Raw genomic sequence first — 22,467 nt, forward strand, 5'->3', positions numbered from 1 at the left:
CTGGTCTGAGCTGCTGGTTCAGTGAGGTTGTGTAGGACTGGGCAGATCTGGAGCTGACCTGTTCATATCCTGATGTCAGCTCCTCACCTCCCTGTATATCTCCTTCAGCTGAGGAAGTGAACAAGATTTCTCAATATATTCAAATATATTTCTCAATAGCAGGCACTGTATTAAAAATCTCCTCCTATTTGATCACCAGTACTGGTTTTCCTCCTCCTGTTGCGGGAATTCTTCCATGGAAATCACTGTTTTCCTTCCTCTTTTTTTTGCAAGTGGTAGGACAAGAGTGAATGGTCTCAGGTTCCACCAGAGGTTTAGGTATGATATTAGAAAAATGTTCTTAACCAAAAATGTTGTCTCAGGCATTGGAACAGGCTGCCCAGGGAAGTGGTGGAGTCCCCATCCCTGGATGGATTTAAAAACTGTGTGGATGTGGCACTTGGTTCCAAAAACTCTTCAAATTTGATCACTAGTACTGGTTTTCCTCCTCCTGTTATTGGTATTCTTCCATGACAATCACAGTTTTCCTTCCTCTTTTTTTGCAAATGGTAGGAGAAGGGTGAATGGTCTCAACCTCAGAGACTTAGGTTCAATATTAGAAAAAAATTCTTATCTAAAAGGTTGTCAGGCATTGGAACAGGCTGCCCAGGAAGTGGTGGAGTCCCCATCCCTGGATGGATTTAAAAACTGTGTGGATGTGGCACTTGGGGACCTGGCAGTGCTGGGGGAACAGTTGGACACAATGATCTTCCAAGTTTTTTCCAGCCTAAATGATTCTGTGATTTCTTTGGTCTCAGTATATTTTTACAAGACATGTGGTGAATTTTATCTCAGGCTCCAGGCAGACATGGACAGCAGCTACACCCTGAGTGATCATTTCTGAATTTGATGTTAAGAAAGGGTTTGTTTGTTTTAATTTTTATAGCACTCCACTGTATCCCTCTTTTTTAATATTAAAATTCTGGTTTCATATGCAGATATGATCAGAACAGAGAAGCAATTTTCACCTCTGTTTTTTTTTTTTTTTATAGCACCAAGCGGAGGTTTGGCATTTTATCAGCAGCGTAGAGGCACAACTGTGCTGGGAATCTATTGCCTCCACTCTGTGTGGGGTATCCAGGCTGTGAGCTGGGGCATTTTGGCTCTTTTTCATTCTTTGTGTATCTCATTCTTTGGCTGAGGGAGCTGCCAGTTTCAGTGTAGGGATAGGTAAGGAAGGAAGGATAATTAAGTATAGATTTGAGAGGTGTCCTCCAGAGAAAATTCAGTATGGACATTGATGGACCATCATAAAAGTACAGAGTAATTTGAGTTGGAAGGGACCTTAAAGATCATCTTGTTCCCACCCCCTGGCATGGGCAGGGACACCTCCCACCATCCCAGGCTGTTCCAAGCCCCAACCAGCCTGGCCTGGAGCACTTCCAGGGATCCAGGGGCAGCCACAGCTTCTCCAGGCAAAATTGTTATAAACCAAATTTTTTTGCTGCTGGCACCTGGTTCATACATTGCTGCAGAGGTGTACTCAGAAAACAAAAATTTGGTGTTTCGCACATGAACTTCTCTCTCCAAGGGGGCTGTCTGCCTCAGAGAGGTTTCCAGCTCTCTTTCCAGCGAGGTGACCTCGTGGTGGCACGGGGTAATGTGACCCCTGCCCTGTGCCATCACCTGCCTTAGCTACCGTTGCTGTATTGCCCATGGGAGCAGCTGTAACACGAGGTGCGAGCCCAGCACTGGCTGGAAAATGATCCAGTGTGAAAGTCAGGAGGGATTATGCGTACTCGGAGTGGTTGGCTCTTCTGCAGCAGAAATCCTTCTCTTGCTGGTTTATCCCAAGGTGCAGCGGATTTCTGGGTCTTCATTTATCCCGGTGCCATTGCACTTGGAAAGATTTTCAGGGTTCCTGTGCCCCACTGGTAGCACAAAGCTTTCCCTGTTTAAGGACAGGTTGAGGGTTAGATGCTCAGTGTTGGGTTTTGGGATGCTACTGTAGTTTTTGGGTTAAAAAAAAATAAATCAGCTGCTGCACACCTTGGGACTGATTTGGACATGCAGAAAAATAAGTGATTCTGAAATTTCAGGATTCAGGATATGCAGTGGAAATCATGTTTTAAATCAGTGAACATTTTGTGTCCTGAAAATGTTTTTCCTAATTTCCACTGACCAGTTTCATTTAAGGTTGGAAATGTCATCTTCACTGACCTTGGGACTGAGTTAGACATGCAGAAAAATAAGTGATTCTGAAATTTCAGGATTCAGGATATGCAGTGGAAATCATGTTTTAAATCAGTGAACGTTTTGTGTCCTGAAAATGTTTTTCCTAATTTCCACTGACCAGTTTCATTTAAGGTTGGAAATGTCATCTTCACTGAATAGTTGATTAAATTTAAAACAAGTTTCTAAAAGAAATTATCAACTGGTGTAAATCACTTTGGAAGCTGACTAAAAGTTTTAGTCACACTTCCTATCAGTATAAAAATGATTTATATGAAAGGTCAGGAATGTAAAGGACAAGTGAGATGGGTCTGGAATATTCCTGCTCTGCTAACCTGGCATTTTAAATACAGCCCTCATTAACACAGACTTGTTTTATAACCTATTGAATGCACTCAGCATATTCACACTCAGAGTTGTAGATGGGAGTTAAATATTAATATTTTTGCAATCAGTTTTGAATGCAAAGTTTTGTGTCTGCTCAAGCCCTTTCAGATATCAAAATGCTGCTGGCATGTCCCTTTGAGGAGCTTTGCATCACCCAGCACAGACCATGTGCCTTCTAAATGACAACAGCATCTCCTCACACCCCTTCTGCAGCCAATATAAACAGAGGAGCTCAAATTCAGAGCCCCTAAGCTAGATTCTTGCTGGCAATGGAGAGAGACGGGGAGACTGACTCGGTGATCAGAATCCAATTTTATTGTGGGATACAAATGCTTATATACTATTTCAGGGACACTAGTAATGTGTACTACAATGATTAGGTTAAAATCACATACACAAACTTATGCATATAACAGCATCTCTTGCTTGCAGAGTTCAATGGGATTTTCTTTTTCCAGTAAACCTGTTTGATTTAATCTTCTTGCAATCTAGGTCTAATTTTCAAAGTTCCATTTGCTTTTGCCAAGGCATCCTGTTATCAAATCTCCTACGTTAACCAGGTCCAAAGTCCATTATCTGTCTTGTGTCCCCCAACATTCCAACAGATTTCTGCTCTGTGTTGCTCCCTGCAGGAGTTCTCTCTTTCTGTGGACTGTGCAATACTCTTAGCAAGGCTCTGATGTGGCCCAGGGCCACTTGTGGTGCCACTGTCAGCAGTGGAGGAACTCGACCTGAATTGATCCCTTCTCCTCACCCTCCCAGGCAGCTGCTGCTGCTCAGAGCACAGATGTGATGGAGACAGGAGAAAGTCATCCAGGAGGAGCCAAGGATGGCTCCAGGAGACTGCAGGGGGTGACTGAGGAGAGGAAGGCAGCAGCACAGGGGATGGAAGTGGCTCAGCATCCCCGAGGTCACAGAATCACTGAGGCTGGAAAAGCCTCCCAGACCATCGAGTTCCAGCTGTGCCCAACCTTGTCCCCAGCCCAGAGCACTAAATGCCATGTCCAGATATTCCTTGGACACCTCCAGGGATGGGGACTCCAAACCTTCCTGGACAGCCCCTTCCAAGGCCTGAGCATCCTTTCCATGGAGAAATTCCTGCTGATGTCCAACCTGAGCCTCCCCTGGCCCAGCCTGAGGCTGTTCCCTCTCACCCTGTCTCTTGTTCTCTGGGAGCACAGCCTGAATTCCCCATGGCTGCACCCTCCTGTCAGGAGACCAGTTTGCTGGAAAATCACATATTTTCTAGGAAATAAAAGTACACTTCAAATTTTATATGCTAGTTTTATGTATAAGTTTGTCAAGTGCTTTTCCATATTAGAACTGTGTCTTTGTCATGTCTTTGGGATGGGGTTACAAGGTATTTTCTGAGCAACACCCAATTTTGATCTAAAATACCTGGTAAAATCCTCTAGATAATGTGATAGTGGAGGTGGCAACTCACCATTGTGCTGTATTTGGCTCATTCCAAGTGTGGGGAGTAGAAATATCATGAAGACACAAGAGAGATTTTTATCTTTATATTCATTCATTTTAATATTAATTGTAAGAAATTTACAAATGGGATGGTTGAACTGTTCATGAGGACAAGTTAGAGAGGGATGATAATTACATGGACTATATTTTGAGGGTACATAGTTTTATTCAATAAATAAAACTGCAAAGCTGTGTTACTTGCAAGAATTTAATACTGAATTATTTATGTTGGAAAAGACCTGTAAAATCATCATGCCCAATGGTGAAACCAGCACTGCCAAGTCCAAGATCCTAAAGAGCATCTACACCTCACACAAGTAAGAACTTCTTGACAGAAGATATTTACATATTATATATTTTCCCCGTTATGTTTCCCTATTTCAGAGCCAGAAGTTGTGTTTACGAACAAGGAGAAGGTGCAGAAAGAGGTGAAGGCTGCAGTGTCAGAAAATGCCACGCTGAGCTGCGAGGTGGCCCAGGAGAAAACGGAGGTGAAGTGGTACAAGGATGGGAAACTCATCACCTCCAGCAAGAAGTTCAAGGTGGAGTGCGAGGGCAAATCGCGTCGCCTGGTGGTGGGTCAGGTGGAGAAGAAAGATGCAGGGGAGTACACCTGTGAGGCTGCTGGCCAAAAACTCACCTTCAGGATTGATGTCAAAGGTGAGAGAATGTGCTGCATCCCTGTTTTACATCCTGAAAAACTGAAGGAGGAGAAAGTTATATGGCTTGTCAAGCTCCATCTCAACAGGCAGTGACCGAGCCAGCACTTAACTGGTGTTGGTTTGCTCATGAAATTCTGTTCATGCTGTTGGAGCTGTCTGTTTTTTTGGAAGCTGAATATGCAGTGGATTTCTGTAGCCCCAAATTCAGGTCAGGGTGAAGACCACTGGGGAATTTCCCTGGGAATCTTGGGGAGATGCACTGATAGCAAACTGAGAATGCTGTAATTACTGGAGTAATCAAAGGGCACAGCAAATCCGAGTGCAAGCTCTCTCTTGTGAAAGCTCCTTTCCAAAATATAGTTTATTATAGAGGAAACCTTTATGTTATGGCCTTTGTCAAATGGATGGAAATGCTAGAACTGTTCTCAGAAGCAGGAAATGAGGAAACCAGCTCTTTTCACCTTGATATTCCAGACAGCTGTTAATCTTGACATCCTTGTTCTTTGTGAGAATTCAGTAGAGGCCAATACAGGAATAATAGAAATAACTACTCTGCCATGACTCATTTGCAATAGTCTGGGTTTTGTTGCAGCCTGCAGGGTTCACCTGATTTTCTGTGCTTGGTTGCCTGGATTTGTGGAAATGGAATATTTGGCTTTAGCATGGTGCAAGCTCTGTCTCATTCTTAGCAGGTCTAACAGTTGCAGTTATAAATATAATAGATATAATTGATGATCTCTTCCATTCCTGCAATCCCAAAGGGTGATTCTTGTACACTGAACTTCTTGAAAGCGAAGAGCCATTGTAGAATCCCTTCCTTGTTAATCTTGCAATTCCATTTTATCTGATTTAGAGGCTGGAATATGTTTTGTCATTTGCAGTATCAGCAGCAGATTGTAAACAGCAATTTTTTTTTTTTTCTGTTGTGTTATTGAGATCTCAATTTTTTGAGATGTCTTACTATTCCTGCCAGGAGCTAAATGACCCTTGGCTGTGAAATATTCCAAGAAATTGCTTTATTGTGTGTGAGATCTTAAGTAAAAGGAATTTGGGAGTTTATAGTGATATGCAGGACAGATGTTCTTAGGGAAAGTTTGAATGAAATATATTTTTACCGACTTCCAACTGTGGGGTTGATGTCAAGGCTCCTCTTGGTGCTTTCCATTCCTAGGCTCTTAATTCCCAATTTTCTAAGTGGCAGCTCCACCCCACAGAAGAGTAGAAAATGCACAGTGATGGCAATTGGTTTTGGCAAGTGGCAACCTAAATATTTTCCAAATCTCTCCACAAAAATCTGTAAGATTAATCTAATTTTAACCCATCAACAATTATTTTCTTCCTTTTCTGTGCTCAGAGCCCAAACCTGCATTTATAAACCAGGAAAAGGTCCAGAAGGAGGTGAAGGCTGTCCTGACAGAAAGTGCCACCCTCATGTGTGAGGTAGCACAGGATACAACTGAAGTGAAGTGGTACAAGGATGGAAAACTGCTCGTTTCCTCTCGGAAATTCAAAATAGAGACCTTGGGCAAGTCCCGGCGCCTGGTGGTGGAGCAGCTGGAGAAGAAGGATGCTGGGGAATACATCTGTGAGGCTGCAGGCCAGAAGATGACCTTCAAGCTGGAACCAACTGGTGAGTGCTCACTTTGTGGTGGGAAGAACCAATCCCTGTGGCTTGGGAGGAAAACTGGATATTCCCGATACAGCAGCCTCTGTCTTCCCTGGAAAAACACCAGTGAACCACATGACACATTAATTCTTAACCTAGCAGTGTAGAAATTTGGACTTTTTTGGGGTCTGGAAATGCTACATAGCTTTTTGCTTGTCTCTTTCACACACCATATCACCTGACCTCTTTCGGTGGTGGGGAGTTGGAAGTAGACGTGGGAAGTTTGCAGAGTAGCAGGGGAGCTGTGGAGAAAAGTGGCTCAGAAAACCTGGTCTGCTGCTTTTGTGTGTGCCCCAAAAATGCCTGGTTTTGTGGAAAAAGTTTGTACAAGGTAGAAAGGAGGCCAAGAAGAAGGGACTGGAATCACAGAATGGTTTGGGTTGGAAGGAATCTTAAAGATTAAGTCCCAGCCCTCCTGCTAGTGGAGCAAATAGAAAACAGGCCATAAATTCAGCCCTTTAATGTCCCTTCTTAATTTTATCTAAGATCTTAAAAAGGGAAAGGAAAATAATTATAAAGGTCATTTTACTTCTAAGAAACAAGCTTTTTATGGGCAGCAGATAAAATATAAATATTTTCATTTTCTTTTCTCTGCTTGTTTTCGAAACAAAAGCTCTGGGTTTTCTGAGAGGCCATTTTCTTTCTTCCTGCTCAGGAAAAGATTATACCAGCCACAAATATTGAGCCGTATTCCCTGGATTATTGCAGGTTATGGATGAGCTGGTGGTGTGAGTCTTGAAAAGAGAGCAATATAAAAGTGCTGTGTCAAGAATTTGAGCAGAAGTTGTTAATTGTCCTGCTTTATTATATTTTCTAGAACCAGAGGCTAAATTTGAAAAGAAAGTTGTCCAGAAAGAGCCTCTCATTGTTCAAGAACACGAAAGCATCACACTGACAACCTCAGTCACGCCTGAAACCGCTGCAGTGAGGTGGTTCAAGGACGGCACAGAAATCAAGGCGAGCAAGAAATGTGTCATTAAAAGTGAGGGGGCATCCAGGACGCTGACAGTGAACGCAGCTGAGAGCACAGACTCTGCCCTCTACACCTGCCAGACAAAGGATGACAAGCAGGAATTCAGAGTCCAAGTGAAAGGTGAGCAGTGCCCAGGTCACGGCCCAGCCCAGCAGCTGCACTTCCCTCATGGTGGGATGGAGGTGAAATCCAAACTCTTCTGGAAACTGTTCCAACCTCAAGGTTTGTTGCACCTTCTCTGGATGTCCCACCATGGGTTGGCAAAGTTCTCCACCTTCCAAATTTCCAGATTTTCTTTTGCAGGTCAATTTTGAACATGGAAGCCTGTGATGGGTACTTCTGGTCTTTGCTCCCCTCCTGTTTCTGTATCCTTGTGTAGAATGCCAGGGATCTGAAAATACCACATCAAAGAAATCTGCCTGAATTTCCACATTTCTGGTTAGATTTTGTCTCCCCAAATACTTAGGGCTACTATATTTATGTATTTATTTATTCCCACAGTTGGGCAGGACCAGTTTCTTAGAACAGGTTTCTTCTCTTTTCCTGCCTCACACTTTTCCCTTCTCCTGGATCCCAGAAATCCCGGTGAAGTTTGCCAAGAAGCTGGAGGCCGTGAAAGCTGAGATTGGTGGCAGCGTGTCCCTGAGCTGTGAGCTGAGCCACGCCAAAGGGAAGGTGACATGGAGCAGGAATGGTGTGGAGATCAAGGCCAGCAAGCGTTTCCAGATCCGTGAGGAGGGGATCAAACGGATCCTGACGATAACGGGGATCCGGGCTGAGGACGAGGGAGAATATTCCTGCGAGTCCAGGGATGACAAGAGCAGCATCACCATCATCCCCAAACGTAAGTCTCTAATGGGGACAGCGTGGAGAGATCCCTGGGTTTTGTCCTCAGCTCTTAAAACCCTGCAAATTTGAATTTTTCCATGTGTCTGGGGTGACTCTTGTGTTGAGAACAAAATACAGAACTCCCCTCCCAGTGTCAATGGAACCTCTATTTGTGAAAGACCTAATTGTGAGACCTGGCTCGGGTCTCTTAATATTGACCTTCATATTGCATTTGAGGGTGGAATTAATTTTCTCAAATAAAAGATGGGATTTTTCCCTGTTTTTTTTTTTTTTCTCTTTGCACACAAAATTTACTCAGACACAGGAAATATGATGATCCACTAGTGTGATCACTTAGTGTATTTACTGAGTATTTATTACAGTATTTACTGACTATTTATTATTGTATTTACTAAGTTTCCTGTATTTATTTGAGTACAGTATTATGCTGTACTCAAATTGCTGCTTCCAACAAAGTCGTGGAAGCTTTTGGCTGTTTGAAGGTGCTCATGCCATGCCTCAAGGACGTGCTCCTGAATGTTTTACTTCTATCCATCAGCTCCCAGAGTGGTGAAATTCATCACAAGTCTCAACAGCGTGGTGTCTGAGGAAGGAAAAGAGGCTGTGTTCAAGTGCACTGTCTCCCCCAGTGATGCTGTGGTCACCTGGCTCAGGAATGGTGCCAAGATTGAAGCCAGCAAGAAATATGTGATCTCTCAGAAGGACACCAACCACAGCCTCACCATCACTGACCTGACACTGGAAGATGCAGCTGAAATCACTGCCAATGCTGAGGGCGTGGAAAGCACAGCCAACCTCAGAGTCAGAGGTAAGAGAATCACAGAATTTCTAGCTTGGAAGAGATCTTTAAGATCATTGAGTCCAACCCATGTTCTAACACCCCAACTAGGTCATGGCACCAAGTGCCACATCCAGTCTTTTTTTAAACACATTCAGTGATGGTGACTCCACCACTTCCCTGGGCAGATGATTCCAGTATTTGACCACTATTTCTGTGAAAAACTTCCTCTTTAAGTCTAGCCTGTTAGAGGTGGCAGTGGCCCTTTGACAGGCTGGAAATGTCACCCTGGCCACGACACAGGCTTGGAATTAGAAGGTCTTTAAGGTTCTTTCCAACCCAAGCCATTATATGATGATGTTGTTTTATGTGGCTTTCCACCTAATTAATTATGTTAGCAGCAGAGAATTTCTGCTTTAGCATCGTTAAATACGAGTGCTCAGAATGCTTTGGATTTGGAGGTATATGAGCCACTGGCTTAATTTTCTTTCAAAGCCTGATCTTCTACATTCCTACTAATATTTCCTCTCTTGCAGAGGCCTCAATCTCCTTCAAGAAGAAGCTGGAGCCCAAAACAGTTGAAGAGAGGGAGACAGTGACCTTGGAGGTAGAGCTGACCAAGCCTGCAGAGGTGAAGTGGATGAGGAACAGCCTTGTGCTGAAGCCCAGTGACAAAATAGAGATCAAAGCTGAGGGAACAAAGCACACCTTGGTGGTCAAGGACATCTCCTTTGCAGACCGGGGCTTCTACTGCTGCGAGAGCCCCGACGACAAGACCCAAGCCAAGATCAATGTGGAAAGTGAGTTCAGTGACCCTCAGTTCTATAAATACCCCAGGCAGGGTTTGGGGGTGGATTCTGGTCTCTGCATTATCACAGGGACAAAGCTGTGGGTTTGGCCACCAGTCAAATGACCAAGAGGAGGTGAAAGCTAAGCTGTGAACAGAGAATGTCTGACTGGTTCCTGTTCCCTCCATCTCATCCCACCACCTTTAAGCTGCTTGAAAGATTCTTCTATTTCCTCTCTCACTCCTTGATATGGTCTGTGTTTGTCCTTGGTATGATTTTTTACCAAAAATCCCTCTTCAGCCATCCATTGCCCTGATTTTTCTCTGCAAACCACCTCGTTCAGAATGTCTCTTGATATTCAAAGTCTAAAAAACTACAAAAGCAAATCTTCTCTCTGAGGGTGTTTCACTCTTGGGTAAATAAATAGTGCCTCATCCATAGCCCTGTACTTCTGCCCATTTCCTACATCTTTTTTTTTGTGATAATTGTCACAGGATAGTTGAAAACAGGATTTAAGTACTCAAGGACTGTCTAATTTTGTCCATAATATCCTTGCCACCAACTGGTGCTGGGCTGGTTCTAAATAATAGGTGAGGATGGAATAATAGGAAAACAGTCTTTTGGGTGTTTGATGTCTTACAAAGTGGAAGGGAACGATCTCGATGATGCCAGGAAATAATGGACTTCAGGTGCAGTGAGAAAGATTCAGGTTATATTCTAAAAAACCTTTTAATGGTCAGATGACCGAATAGGTTGTCTGGAGATGTCTTGGAGCCCTCATCATGTTTCTGGGGTTTTTTAATTGGAAACTTAATTACTTTTAGTGGCGATACAAGTTTAAACACTAAATCCATTTTACTGGATGACAGGGCATGGATGTCTTGTCACAGGAATGGGTAATATCCACCAAACCACGGAGGCTATGGCCACCAACCTGTGAGGTGTCAGCACTTTTTGCACCATGTAATGGGATTTTTTTTTTCCTTTTACTATAGCTTTTTCCTCCCATCCTTGTTTTATCCCAATTGAAGAACTGCACAGTATTGCCATGGAATTATTTGTCTTTCTTTTACTAAAAACTGATAGACCTCAATACAAAAGGGGCCAGTGGTGTTTCCTGTGATATTTGGTTGGCCTGTTTGTCTCATGAAAGCATCCATTTGAAAAATATGTTAGCATTGTGGTCATGGACAGGTTTTAGTTTTATTTCTTGTAGAAGTGGTTGTTTAATTGGCACCAGCTAACTGGCAGGTGCATGAGCAATAATATAATAATAATAATATATTATAATAATATATAATTTGGCAGGTGCATGAGCAATAATATGTAATAATAATAATAATATATTATAATAATATATAATATGGGGAAATAATCCATTTTGGAAGTCCTCAGGCTGTTTCACAGGTGTGAGATCTCCAGCTTTTCCATGTTGTTTTCCAGTGAGGCAGATCAAGCTGGTGAAAGGCCTTCAGCCCCTGGAGGTGGCTGAGAAAGGGACTGTCACCTTCGAGGTGGAGGTGTCCCATGAGGATGTGGAGGGGACCTGGCAGAAGGATGGTGTTCGTCTGAAACCTGCACCCAACGTCAGCTTTGGTGTCCTGGGCAAGAAACACTCCCTGACTCTCTCCTCAGTGGCTCTGGAAGATGCAGGACTCATCTCCTTCAAAGCAGAGGGCATCAACTCATCAGGGAGGCTCACTGTGAAAGGTACACGGGCACAGAAGGCTCCAGCCCTGCTTGGGGTGGATGCAGTTGTCTTCTCCTGACCTGGACAGCAAACTAAAGAGGGCAACAAATTTTCCTGGTCACTGCAAGGGATGTAAAGCACAGGAATGTTTCCTTCTGATGCCATCAGGGTCGTTATGGCATCACTGTCCACAGAAAAATGATAAAGTGCCCAAACCAATATAAATTTTATTTATCATGAAAACCTATCCATCAGTGCTTGACCCCGTTCCCCATTTGTCTTTCTTTCCCAGAATTGCCTGTGAGGATCAGCAAACCTTTGGCAGATGTCAGTGTAACTCAGAAGCTCAAGGCCACGTTCGAGTGTGAGCTGTCCAAACCCAATGCCAATGTGAAGTGGTTCAAGGTACAGCACTTAATGGATTGTGATATTTTAATTTCTGACTTCTCTGGAAGGGAATGGGAACCTTTAATTCTACTTCCAGTGACTATGACCCCGAGCCTTTGCAGTAAAGCTCTTAGCATTTCTCTCTTGTCCTTATGTTAATTTACTCTCCCAATTTATCACACTCAGTTTTTTATTTACTGTAATTGTATATTGGTTTGAAAGTTAAACTTTTCTTGCACAGAATGTGAGCACTGCTGTTACAGGTTTGCAGCTTTGTGGTTCACTCCACACCAAGCAGTATTCACCCAGGATTTACAGCCTTTTTGGGAAATGGGCTACAAAGGGAAGCCTCAATTTCCTTTCTCAGGGACAATCCAGTTCCCTTTCCCTCCACAGTCATTTTGGGGATCAGCACTGGCATTTCATCAACCTCCCTTGGAGCTCAGCTGATAATACTTTCCTTGATTTGGGGTAGCAGCAGTTCTTCAGGGTGGAATTTGGGCAGGAAGGGTCATCTCATTTCCAACCTCCTGCCATGAGCAAGGACATCTGCAACCAGATCAGGTTGCTCAGAGCCCTGTTTAATGTGCTCTTGAATGTTTCCAGGGATGGGGCATCCACCACCTCTCTGGGCTACCTGTGCCAGTGTTTTTCCTTGTGAAAAGCTTCTTCCTTATTTCCAGTCTAAATTTGACCCTCTTTTAGTTTAAAACCATTTATGTCTGAACAGACTCACTGCCAACCCTGCATGGTGTTCTAAGCCTTCAAAAAAGGTGTTAGGGACCATCCAAAATTTCTGTGTGTTCTTCAGCTATTCCAGCTTCCTGAAATCTTTGCCCTGTGATGAATATTCAACACATGTTCCTTTAAACACAGTTTTCCATTCAGTCCAACCAGAAGGATGAATAAACACAGATCTGAATGTCTGTTTTGCTCACTGCAGATCTACAGGAGTTGAGGGTGATCTGCTTTGATTTTTTTTTTCCCCTTCTAGGATGGGAAGGAGATCCGGCAAAGTAAAAACATTGGGATTATCTCCCAAGGAAATAAGAGAAGCCTCATTATTCACAAGTGTGAATATGAAGACCAGGGAACCTATACATGTGAAGCAGCTGAAGACAAGACATCAGCTACTCTAAAGGTTCATGGTATGTTTGGCTGAAGTAGGAAAATACATTTACTGCAGCATTTTTGGCTACACAGCAAGAAATTCTTTGTGATGTGTTTATTTTTCACAATTGCTCATTTTGGTTACGTTTCTCTTCCCGGTGGGGAAATTCTGGCAAAGCTGTCCTGTGCTTGCTCTATCCTTGCAGTATTTTTGGAAGAGGTCCTAACTCAGTTTTCCATTTCTCATAAGTTATTTCTATTCTCTGGAATCTGAATGGTGTTTCTGGATTGGCAGATCAGGAAATACTGGACAGCCTGGCCCAAAGCAGGGATTCAGTGGCTGGTGCTGATGTGGTTTGGTGGCACCATTGCCACAGGGGGACTTTGCCTGAACAGGGACTGGACAAGCTTTGGGTATGAGCTCAAGAGGTGCCCTCATTTTCAGGTTGTAAATGCTAAGGAAAGGGTGATTATTTCTGCCTGTACCTCTCTTTTCTGCTCGAGGCAGTTTTTCTATCTGAGTGTTGCACTGAGCAACTGATGAAACACCAGGTGTGTTTTGTCACCAGGCTCTAAAGCACCTGAGATAAGCTTGAGATAAAGGCAAGTTACTCAAGAGACATCTCTTCTGTGGCCTGGCAAATGTTATTTTCTAAAGGGGCATCTGAAAAACAGATCAGCTCTTCCTTAGTGAAAGACAGAACATGTTTCTCATTGCTTACTAGATGCTGTCCTCATGTGGCTGCTTGGGTTCTGCAGTATCTTCATGGACATCTGCCCCATGGCTCTGTGGGACTCCCCCTTTTCTCCCTGGTTTTGGGGTTGGGATGGGTTGTTGTTTGCATTTCAGCTCAGCTCCTGAGGCTGATCCAAGGTGTGTCAAGGCCTTGTCTTTCAAAAAGAAAGGGCTGCAGTAGCACAGATAAATAGATCAATTCTGACAAAAGGAGTGCCAAGGTGCAGGGTTCAAGAGGACTATACTCAATTCAGGGGACTGAAAAAAGATATCTCCTATGTAAAACAGAGGAGAGCATGCAGAGAAGCATGAATGAGGCAAGTTTATAATGACCTAGGATTGTAGACTTGTATTTAGTTTTTCTTGGCAAATTTGTTTTCATTAATATGTGTTTTTCTTTCATTAATATCTGCATGAAGTTCCAGCATCCATAAAATCCTCTTACAACAAGCTTCAGCCATAAAAAGTATTCACTGTGTTGAAGAGAAATTACCCAGGAAGAAAGGCTGGTCTAGAATAAACACAATCCCCTTTTTTTCCACGTAATTATGCAGAAAGTTAACACACCATACTCACTTATGGAGAAACCCCCAAATAAATATTTGCCTTTATGACTTCACAGCCCGAGATGTCAAGATTGTAAAACCACTGGAAGATGTGGAAGTGAACGAATACGAGAGTGCCTCTTTCATCTGTGAGATCTCACACGATGAGGTGGAAACCCAGTGGTACAAAAATGACAACAAGCTGAAGACTTCCGACAACATCAAAATGCGGCAGGATGGTAAGAGGGGGAAAAAAAAAGGGAATTTTGGTCTGGAATGGTGTGGAAACCCAGGGCACTGGGAATATTTCTCTGTCTGCTCTGGGGTGCCCTGACCCCCAGGGCAGCACTGACTCTGACCCTCATTCAAATGGGGGTGGGTTGGAGGAGGGCCTGGCATGGGAGACTAGAAAAAAGGTTTTGCTCTGGGGTGGCTGAGCTGTGTCTGTTTTTGTCTGTCCTCAGGAAAGACCTATTCCCTGACATACACACGTGTCCAGGTCGAGGATGCAGCTGAGATCAAATTCGTAGCAGAAAAGGCAGAATCTCGTGCTCAGCTGACTGTAAAAGGTAATTCTGCTGTTCATGCCAACACTGCTTCTGCTCTCTCACGTTACAAACCAGTTCACTTCCCTCACTTTGCATGTGAAGGTTAAAAAAAGTCCTACAGTGTTCAGAGAAAGAAAAACTGCCGACTTTGCTGCCTGGTAAATATCAGCTGGGAGTTTATTTTGGCCTAATTCCAGTTAGATTTTCTCAGGAGTTTGGATTTGCACCTTTAGACATTTAAGGTCTAAGTGACATTTGAGGGACAAAAAGCTGTAGCTTGACTTTTTCTTGCATTTTCACTTTCTGCTGTGTGTTATAAAAAAACCAAGCATTTTTTGGTGTGTTTAACTAAAACAATGTGATAGGAGAGAAAAGGAAGATGTTTGAAGTAATGCACTGCTGAGGAGCTCAGGAAACTGGAGATTAGGCCCTGGTTTTGCTGTTGCACTGCTGTGAGGTGTTGAGGAAAAACCACCTGTTACTTCTGCAGTTCAGCCAATCCAGTGGTAAAATACAGAGGAAAAGTTTCCCTTTAATTAACTATTACTAATTAAACTTGTTAATTAAGTGCTCAACATAGTGGGGATTCCTGTGACCATCCAAATTACCGAACATAAAGGAAACATTGTTAATGAGAGCAATGGAGACAGTACTAATTGCTCCATTTTCTCTGCCCTCCTAGAGCTGCCCGTAAAAATCGTGAAGCCCTTGCGGGATAAGATCGCCCTGTGGAAGCACCGGGGTGTCCTGGAGTGCCAGGTGTCCCGAGCCAATGCCAAGGTCAGGTGGTTCAAGAAGGATGTGGAAATTCACCCTGGTAAGAAATACGAAATCGTGAGCGAGGGCGTCTATCGGAAACTCGTCATCAACGACGCCGACTACGAGGATGAGGACACATACACCTGCGATGCCTTCGATGACAAAACCAGTGCTAATTTCTTTGTTGAAGGTAGAAAACCTCTTTTTTTCACCTCTACAATGCCCTGGGAGAGGATGGGCTGACTCACTTGTTGTTTACGTTGGAAAGGATGGGCTGACTCACTTGCTGCTTACTTTGGAAACACAATACTGCATAAAAATGAATTTTAATTTCATGTTATTTATTTCATGTTATTTATTTTGTGTTATTTATTTCATGTTATTTATTTCATGTTATTTATTCTGAAGTCCATTGGTGTTCACGCCTTTTACACACAGAATCACACTGAAAAATTAATATATGGTATATTCTCCTAAGGAAAATGAGGGAATTCCCATTCCAGAAACCTTTATCAAATTAATTGGATAAAGTCTGTTTTTCAGATCAATGTTGCAGCTCCTTTTATCAAGATCTGCATTCCAATGAACCTTCTTTTCCATTTTATAGCACTACATGTTTGATATCAGGATAGGAAGGTGACTTTAGAATTAGGACTAGGAATCAGGAGATATAGATTCTCTTTCTGGCCTGTGGCCAGAAACATGTGTTTTCTTTCATACAGCATAAAAAAATGTTTTAAGGCCTTTTGAGTTCATAAGTGCAGAAAAGATGTCTTGAGGGTTCAGGCTGATAATGGAAAAGCTTTCATGGCTACTGAATCCCTGCTCTCTTGTTCCATGCAGAGCAAGCCATTAATATTGTAAAAGAATTGTGTGATGAGGACGTGACTGAGCCTGAAGAAGCCAATTTTGAATGTGAGACATCCATTCCATCTGTGAAACCTGCCAAGTGGTTCCTGAAGGGAGCAGCCTTGCAGGCTGGCAGAAACATCATCATGCAGCAGGAGGGCACCATCCACAGGCTGACAATAATAAAAACAAGTGTTGATATGACAGGCACCATCCAGTTCTCCATTGGCAAATCCAAATCCACAGCAAACCTGCTTGTCAGAGGTAATGTGATTTTTCAATTTATATCACATGAATCAGAACCAAGATTTTCCCTCCCACAGTACCTGGAAAGTAATTTGTCATAAATATTCTCTGTTCTGGGCTGGGTTCTTGGAAATGAGTGTGTACCTGGAAAATCTGTTTGGTTCCGAGCTGCAAGTTGTTGGGAGCAATGCTGGATGCACCAACTGAGCCGGAAAAGTCTTAGGAAGGCATCTGATTAAATGACTTTGGTGTCCCTGGTATTCAAATCTATCAAGTTAAAACTGGTTTTTGGTTTATTTTTATTCTCTTGACTTTACCAAGGAGGACAAAACAGATGAAATTTGCCAGAAGAGTTTATTTTGTCTCATTTATGAACTAGACAAGTTTGATAGCTCATTTACTTAATTCATTTTGTCGTTGACTTGATGTAGGACAAAGCCTCAAGGCTTTTTATCTTCTGCTGTCACCATGGTAAATCTCTTCAATCACGTTCTGAAGTCCTTGTGTTGTCTTTCATTTGCTCTTACTTCAATGAAAACCTCAATTAGAGAGCAATTCAGCAAGCACCAAGCCAGACGTGGACTATGAATTTGGTGGTTAATAGACAGCATTATCTTACAAAAATCAGATTTCCTGATAGATCATTGTGCTGTTGTAGCTTCAAAGCACATGAGTTCTGTTAGAGACACTTGTAGCAGGACCTGAGCAGTTCACAAAAGTCATATATGAAATAAATGGGCATGAAATACAGATTAAAGCCTTCCTCTTCTTTAGATTGATCCATTCTTCCTCCCCACCCCTGCTTGGCAGATTACCACATCCAGATCACCAGGAAGCTGGAGGACAAGACCGTCCTGGAGCGACACTCGGTCATCCTGTCCTGTGACTTCAGGCCTTCCCCAAAGCACGTCAAGTGGTTCAAGGGCCAAGTGCTCATTGAGCCCTCAGAGAAGTACAAAATCAAGAGGGACCAGTACTCATCAGAGCTGAAGATCATGAAGGTGAAGCCTGAGGATGCTGGCGTGTACAAGTGCAGGGCTGGGATCGCCGAGACCGAAGCCACGCTGAGCGTTGAAGGTACGAGAGGTTTGCAGCAGCGGGGCTGGCCTGGTGCTGGTCTTTATGATTCTCTGTTTCACTCGAGGTTCCTCCTCCTGAGGAGAGGTAGATTCCCACAGTTATCTTGTAATTTTATATAAGTGCAGTGTCACAAGCAAGCTGCTGATTCCGCAGTCCTGAAATTCATCTCTTGCGGTGAAGTTGGTAATGTGTGTGGGAGGGCAACATCTGGGTAGGCACAAATTACCATTTGTTAAGGCACATCATTGTCCATTTCAAACAAGGAATTAGACCTCCGGGGCTTTCACCTAAAAATATCCTTTATGTTAAACTGCTACAGGCCTCCAGTTCTGGTGATCTTGGCTGTGGTTTTCATTTTCTGATGTCTGAGTCAGCTTCTCTATCTGCCTTTGTTATACATTTGTATTTTGATATATCTGTATACATTTGTCTACCTGCTATAAATATATTTTATAGCTTCTATTATATAGCTGAATACAATTATTACTCATAGTGATGTTCTACTCCATCTGAGCATGGAACTGTTTTTAGCCAGTTCCTCCCCTCAGGTGACACTGCAATAAAAGATGTTCACTGTGTCACTTCTAGAAAGAGTTGGAGCTGAGCTACAGAATCATTTCCAAAAGTCCAGGGAGCAGCTCTTGGTAGCAGTTTGGCTTTGCAGAGGTTCTTCATTGAATGTGTTGTCAGACATGGAAATGATTTATGATGATGGTGGTGTGTGGAAACCCAGAGCACTGTGCCTTGCTGCTGAGCTCAGAGTAGTGAGATTGTTTTACTGATAAGAAATAATAAACACCTGAGTCTGAGCATGAAATACCACTTTAAGTGCCTTCAATGCAGACCCAGAGAAATCAACAGCTGATACCTCTTGGTTTCCCTCAGCCCGCAATGTAGAGGTCCTGAAGCACCTGCAGGACGTGGAGATTGAGGAGGACAGCTCTGCTGTGTTCTCCTGCGAGCTGTCCCACGACGACGAGGACGTGGAGTGGTTCCTCAACGGCACCCTCCTCTACACCAACAACTTCAACGACATCAAGAACGTTGGCAAGTGCTACACACTGACCATGAAGCAGGTGAAGCCTGAGGATGCTGGCACGGTGACAATGAAGTCAGACAAGGTGTCAGAGACCGTGCGGCTGAAGGTGATAGGTGGGTCCAGATCACGCTCCTGAATGAAAATGAGAGATGCAAATGAGCCATTTTTTATCAAATCCATGGGGATTTGGTAAGCAGGATCCAATCCTGCTTAGTAAATATAAAACATTAAGCTATTAAATATGGGCTGTGAGGTTGGTGAAGGGTCTGGAAGGGAAAGCCTTGAGAGGAGCAGCTGAGGTTGCTTGGTTTGGTCAGCTGGAGATACCTTGCTGTGGGCTTCAGCATCTTCATGTGAGGGGAAGTGGAAGGGCAGGTACTGACCTTTTCACTCTGGTGGCCAGTGGCAGGACTTGAGGAAACAGCTGGGCCTGAGTCATGGGAGGTTTATGTTGAATTTGAAAGGTTCTTCCCCCAGAGGGTGGTGGGCACTGGAAAGGCTCCTCAGGGCATGATCATGGTCCCAAGGCTGCCAAAGCTCCAGGAGTGCTTGACAATGTTTTCAGGGACAGTGTGGGGTCGTTGGGATGTCTGTGCAGGGACAGGTGTTGGACTGGATGACCCTTGTGGATCCCTTCCAGCTCAGGATATTCTGTAATTCTATGGTTTTTAATGCATCAGTTCTGGGGCTGGATTCAATCAGCCATGACATGACAGTTTCCTGCTGTCCTTCATGTGTCTGAAAGCTCAGTCACACAGCTGAGTTTTTGTGGTTTAACACGTTCTTGGGCACCCTCAGCAAGTGTGCAGGTGACTACTACCTGAGAGGGGCAGGTGACATGCCTGAGGGTTGAGGTGACACCCGGAGGGACATGGACACACTCAAGAACTGAGACCATGTGAACCTCTTGAGGTTCAACAAGGCCAGTGAAAGGTGCTGCACCTGGATCAGGGGACCCCCTGTGTCAACACAATCTTGGGATGAAGGGATTTGGAGCAGGATGAAGGATTGAGAGCAGGATGAAGGAGCTGGGAGTGCTGGAGGGCGATACCGGTTTAGGTTCTGCATTGGTATCAGCAATATTGCCAAGGATTTATTGATGTCTCTAAATATTTGATAGCAACTGAAAGTGTCCCAAACACCCTGGTTGTTCTCTGTTTTGCCTCTTGACCTTCAGAGAAACCTGCTGTCTTCATGAAATCCTTGGATGATGTTTTCGGTGAGGAGCGAGGAGTGATCAAACTAGAATGTGAAGTTTCCAAAGAGAAGGTCAAACCAGTTTGGAAGAAGGATGGTGTGAAGATCGCTTCTAGCAAGAAGTATGAGGAGATACAGTCTGGGAAGACCCTGTGCCTCCTTATCCATGACCTTGAAAAGACAGATGCGGGGTTATACACCTGTGACATCGGCACAGATGTTGCCAAATCAAAGGTCAGCGTTCAGGGTAAGTGTTGCAGACAGTGGCCTCTCAAGGGGCGTTAAAAATATGGATGGGCTTGGTCCCTTGGGCTCTCACCTGTTCCTGAACAAATCTCACATAATGCTGTGATGTCTGAACAATCCCTGTTAATTTTGGTGTAAGTTCATCTTGGGTTTCTAAGTGAAAATCAGGTGTCAGGAATGTAGTGACAATATTTTCTTCCTGAACATCCCTAAAGTGCAGAAATCCTCTCAGAAAAGCAAACATTTATCCAAAAATATCCCAATTAACAACAAAAAATCCCCCAAGCAGCCTGTTCCATATTTTGAGCTGTTGACTCAGAGTCCATGGTAGGAACACAAAAACAGGACAATATCTGTTGAGGAGCCCAGCTGTTCAGCCTGTCCTCTAATCCTTGTGTCAACCTGAAGGACAAAGAATTGTTCATGGCTTCCAAACTTATAATGTTAATGAGAAAAAATTTGAATTTGCCTGGTTTGAACACCAGGAGAAACAAGTAAAAAATCTCAAATATTTCTTCTATCAGCCTTGAGGAGAACTTCACCCATTGTCCTAGAGGCTTCTTTTCTGACAGCTTTTCTCTTCTCTAATTCATTAAATCTTGAATCTTCCCCATGGAGCTGTTCTTCATTCAGTCCTTCCTAAGCAGGAAAAGAACCAGGAGATTCACATTTCTCTTTTTGTACAACTTTAAGATGATTCTGAGCCTGAAAAATCCTTCCCATGTCTCACATCTGTGAGGAATACAATGGTGTCCTGCCAATCTAGCAGATGAATCCCTCTTATGAGTTAAAAATGCCATTACTCTACTCATGTCTATCATAAAAGCATTTCTAACTTGTATTAATGTAATTTTTGTTCTCCAGAACTGAACATTGGCATCACCAAAAGGCTCAAGAACACTGAAATCCAGGAGGGAGAAGATTGCACTTTTGAGTGCATTTTGTCCCACGAAAGCATTGATGACTTCAACTGGACACTGAACGGGAGAAAAGTGGAAAGTGGGGGGAGGTTTCAAGCCTCCAATGCTGGTCGGAAATACACACTGAGTATCAAAAATGTGATTCCTGGTGACACTGGGGAGGTCATCTTCACTGCCCGTGGTCTTGCCTCCAAGGCTTCCCTGGTTGTGAAAGGTAAGAGGATCAGAAAAGTCCTGGGTGTATTTTCATAAGGTTTGCCAGCAAACAGTTGTTATGGGTCTGAGTTAACAGCAACCTTCCCTGTGAACCTTGAAGAACTGCAATTTTCCCTTAAAAACAAGTGAAATGCTGAAACTTTTGATATTTGAGAACTGACTACACTAGGTAGTGTGTGCAGATAATTACAGTCCAGACTGTGTATCAGAGATAATCACCCAAGGTTCCCAGATGGTCAGTGGAGAGAAGAAATTAATAACTTTCAGACATGGTTCATAATCTGCAGTTAGTCCTTTTCCGCAGAGCCAGGAAATACCAGAATGTTTTGGGTTGGAAGGAACCTTCCATCATCTTGTTCCAACCTTGCACAGGGTGACCAGAGAGGCTGTGGCTGCCCCTGGATCCCTGGAAATGTCCAAGGCCAGGCTGGATGGGGCTTGGAGCAGCCTGGGACAGTGGAAGGTGTCCTTGCCCATGGCAGGGGTTGGAATGGGATGATTTTGAGATCCCTTCTAACCCAAAGCATTCTGGGATTTTGTGATTTGAATTGAAAGAAACCCCAACCATACAGAAATTATTTTAATTCAAAGATCCTTTTTTCCCCCAAATCTCTGCAGAAAAACCTACTGAGGTTACAAAACAGCTGGAGGATAAAACATCACCAGCAGGGCAGGACATCAACCTGAGCTGTGAGCTGTCCAAAGCTGATGTGAACATCAGGTGGTACAAGGATGGCAAAACAATCAGGAAAAGCCAGAAATACGACCTGCAGCAAGAGGGGACACGGGCCACTCTCATCATCCGAGACTCCACGGTCAAGGACAGTGGGGAATACACCTGTGAGACTGAGACCTCCAAAACAACAGCCAGGATCACAGTGCAAGGTCAGCTGGAGGGTGCAGAGGAGCTGGCAGGTTCAGAGGTTGGGTGTAAATATCTACAACCTTAGATTTATCCTGCTGAGGGAGATGGAGAAGAAATTTTTAGTTTAAAAAAAAAAATCATTGATTAAAAGCTTAAAAATTAGGTATGAAAAAGCACCTTGTGGATGCTGAACAATCTTATGGGCTCCGTAACCAGCCAATCAAAACTGGCAATTTGAATTATT

General features: G+C 43.5%; 1 protein-coding gene across 1 annotated transcript in view; it reads left to right on the forward strand.

Annotated features, from left to right (window-relative positions):
• The window catches only part of OBSCN (obscurin, cytoskeletal calmodulin and titin-interacting RhoGEF), a 181,967-nt gene that overhangs the window by 34,960 nt on the left and 124,540 nt on the right, over nt 1-22,467 (forward strand). Inside the window, exons 11-28 of the mRNA XM_039726425.1 lie at nt 4,459-4,734; nt 6,091-6,366; nt 7,220-7,495; nt 7,953-8,219; nt 8,763-9,032; nt 9,539-9,802; nt 11,234-11,500; nt 11,773-11,885; nt 12,862-13,015; nt 14,336-14,497; nt 14,723-14,827; nt 15,489-15,755; nt 16,409-16,678; nt 17,471-17,737; nt 18,626-18,892; nt 19,957-20,223; nt 21,087-21,356; nt 21,977-22,243. Coding sequence (XP_039582359.1) covers nt 4,459-4,734; nt 6,091-6,366; nt 7,220-7,495; nt 7,953-8,219; nt 8,763-9,032; nt 9,539-9,802; nt 11,234-11,500; nt 11,773-11,885; nt 12,862-13,015; nt 14,336-14,497; nt 14,723-14,827; nt 15,489-15,755; nt 16,409-16,678; nt 17,471-17,737; nt 18,626-18,892; nt 19,957-20,223; nt 21,087-21,356; nt 21,977-22,243 — 4,305 coding nt within the window. The remainder of the gene's footprint in view (nt 1-4,458; nt 4,735-6,090; nt 6,367-7,219; nt 7,496-7,952; nt 8,220-8,762; nt 9,033-9,538; nt 9,803-11,233; nt 11,501-11,772; nt 11,886-12,861; nt 13,016-14,335; nt 14,498-14,722; nt 14,828-15,488; nt 15,756-16,408; nt 16,679-17,470; nt 17,738-18,625; nt 18,893-19,956; nt 20,224-21,086; nt 21,357-21,976; nt 22,244-22,467) is intronic.

The sequence above is a fragment of the Passer montanus genome, unplaced genomic scaffold, assembly GCF_014805655.1.
Source record: "Passer montanus isolate IOZ18808 unplaced genomic scaffold, ASM1480565v1 scaffold59, whole genome shotgun sequence".
In the NCBI taxonomy this organism is placed as follows: Eukaryota; Metazoa; Chordata; class Aves; order Passeriformes; family Passeridae; genus Passer; species Passer montanus.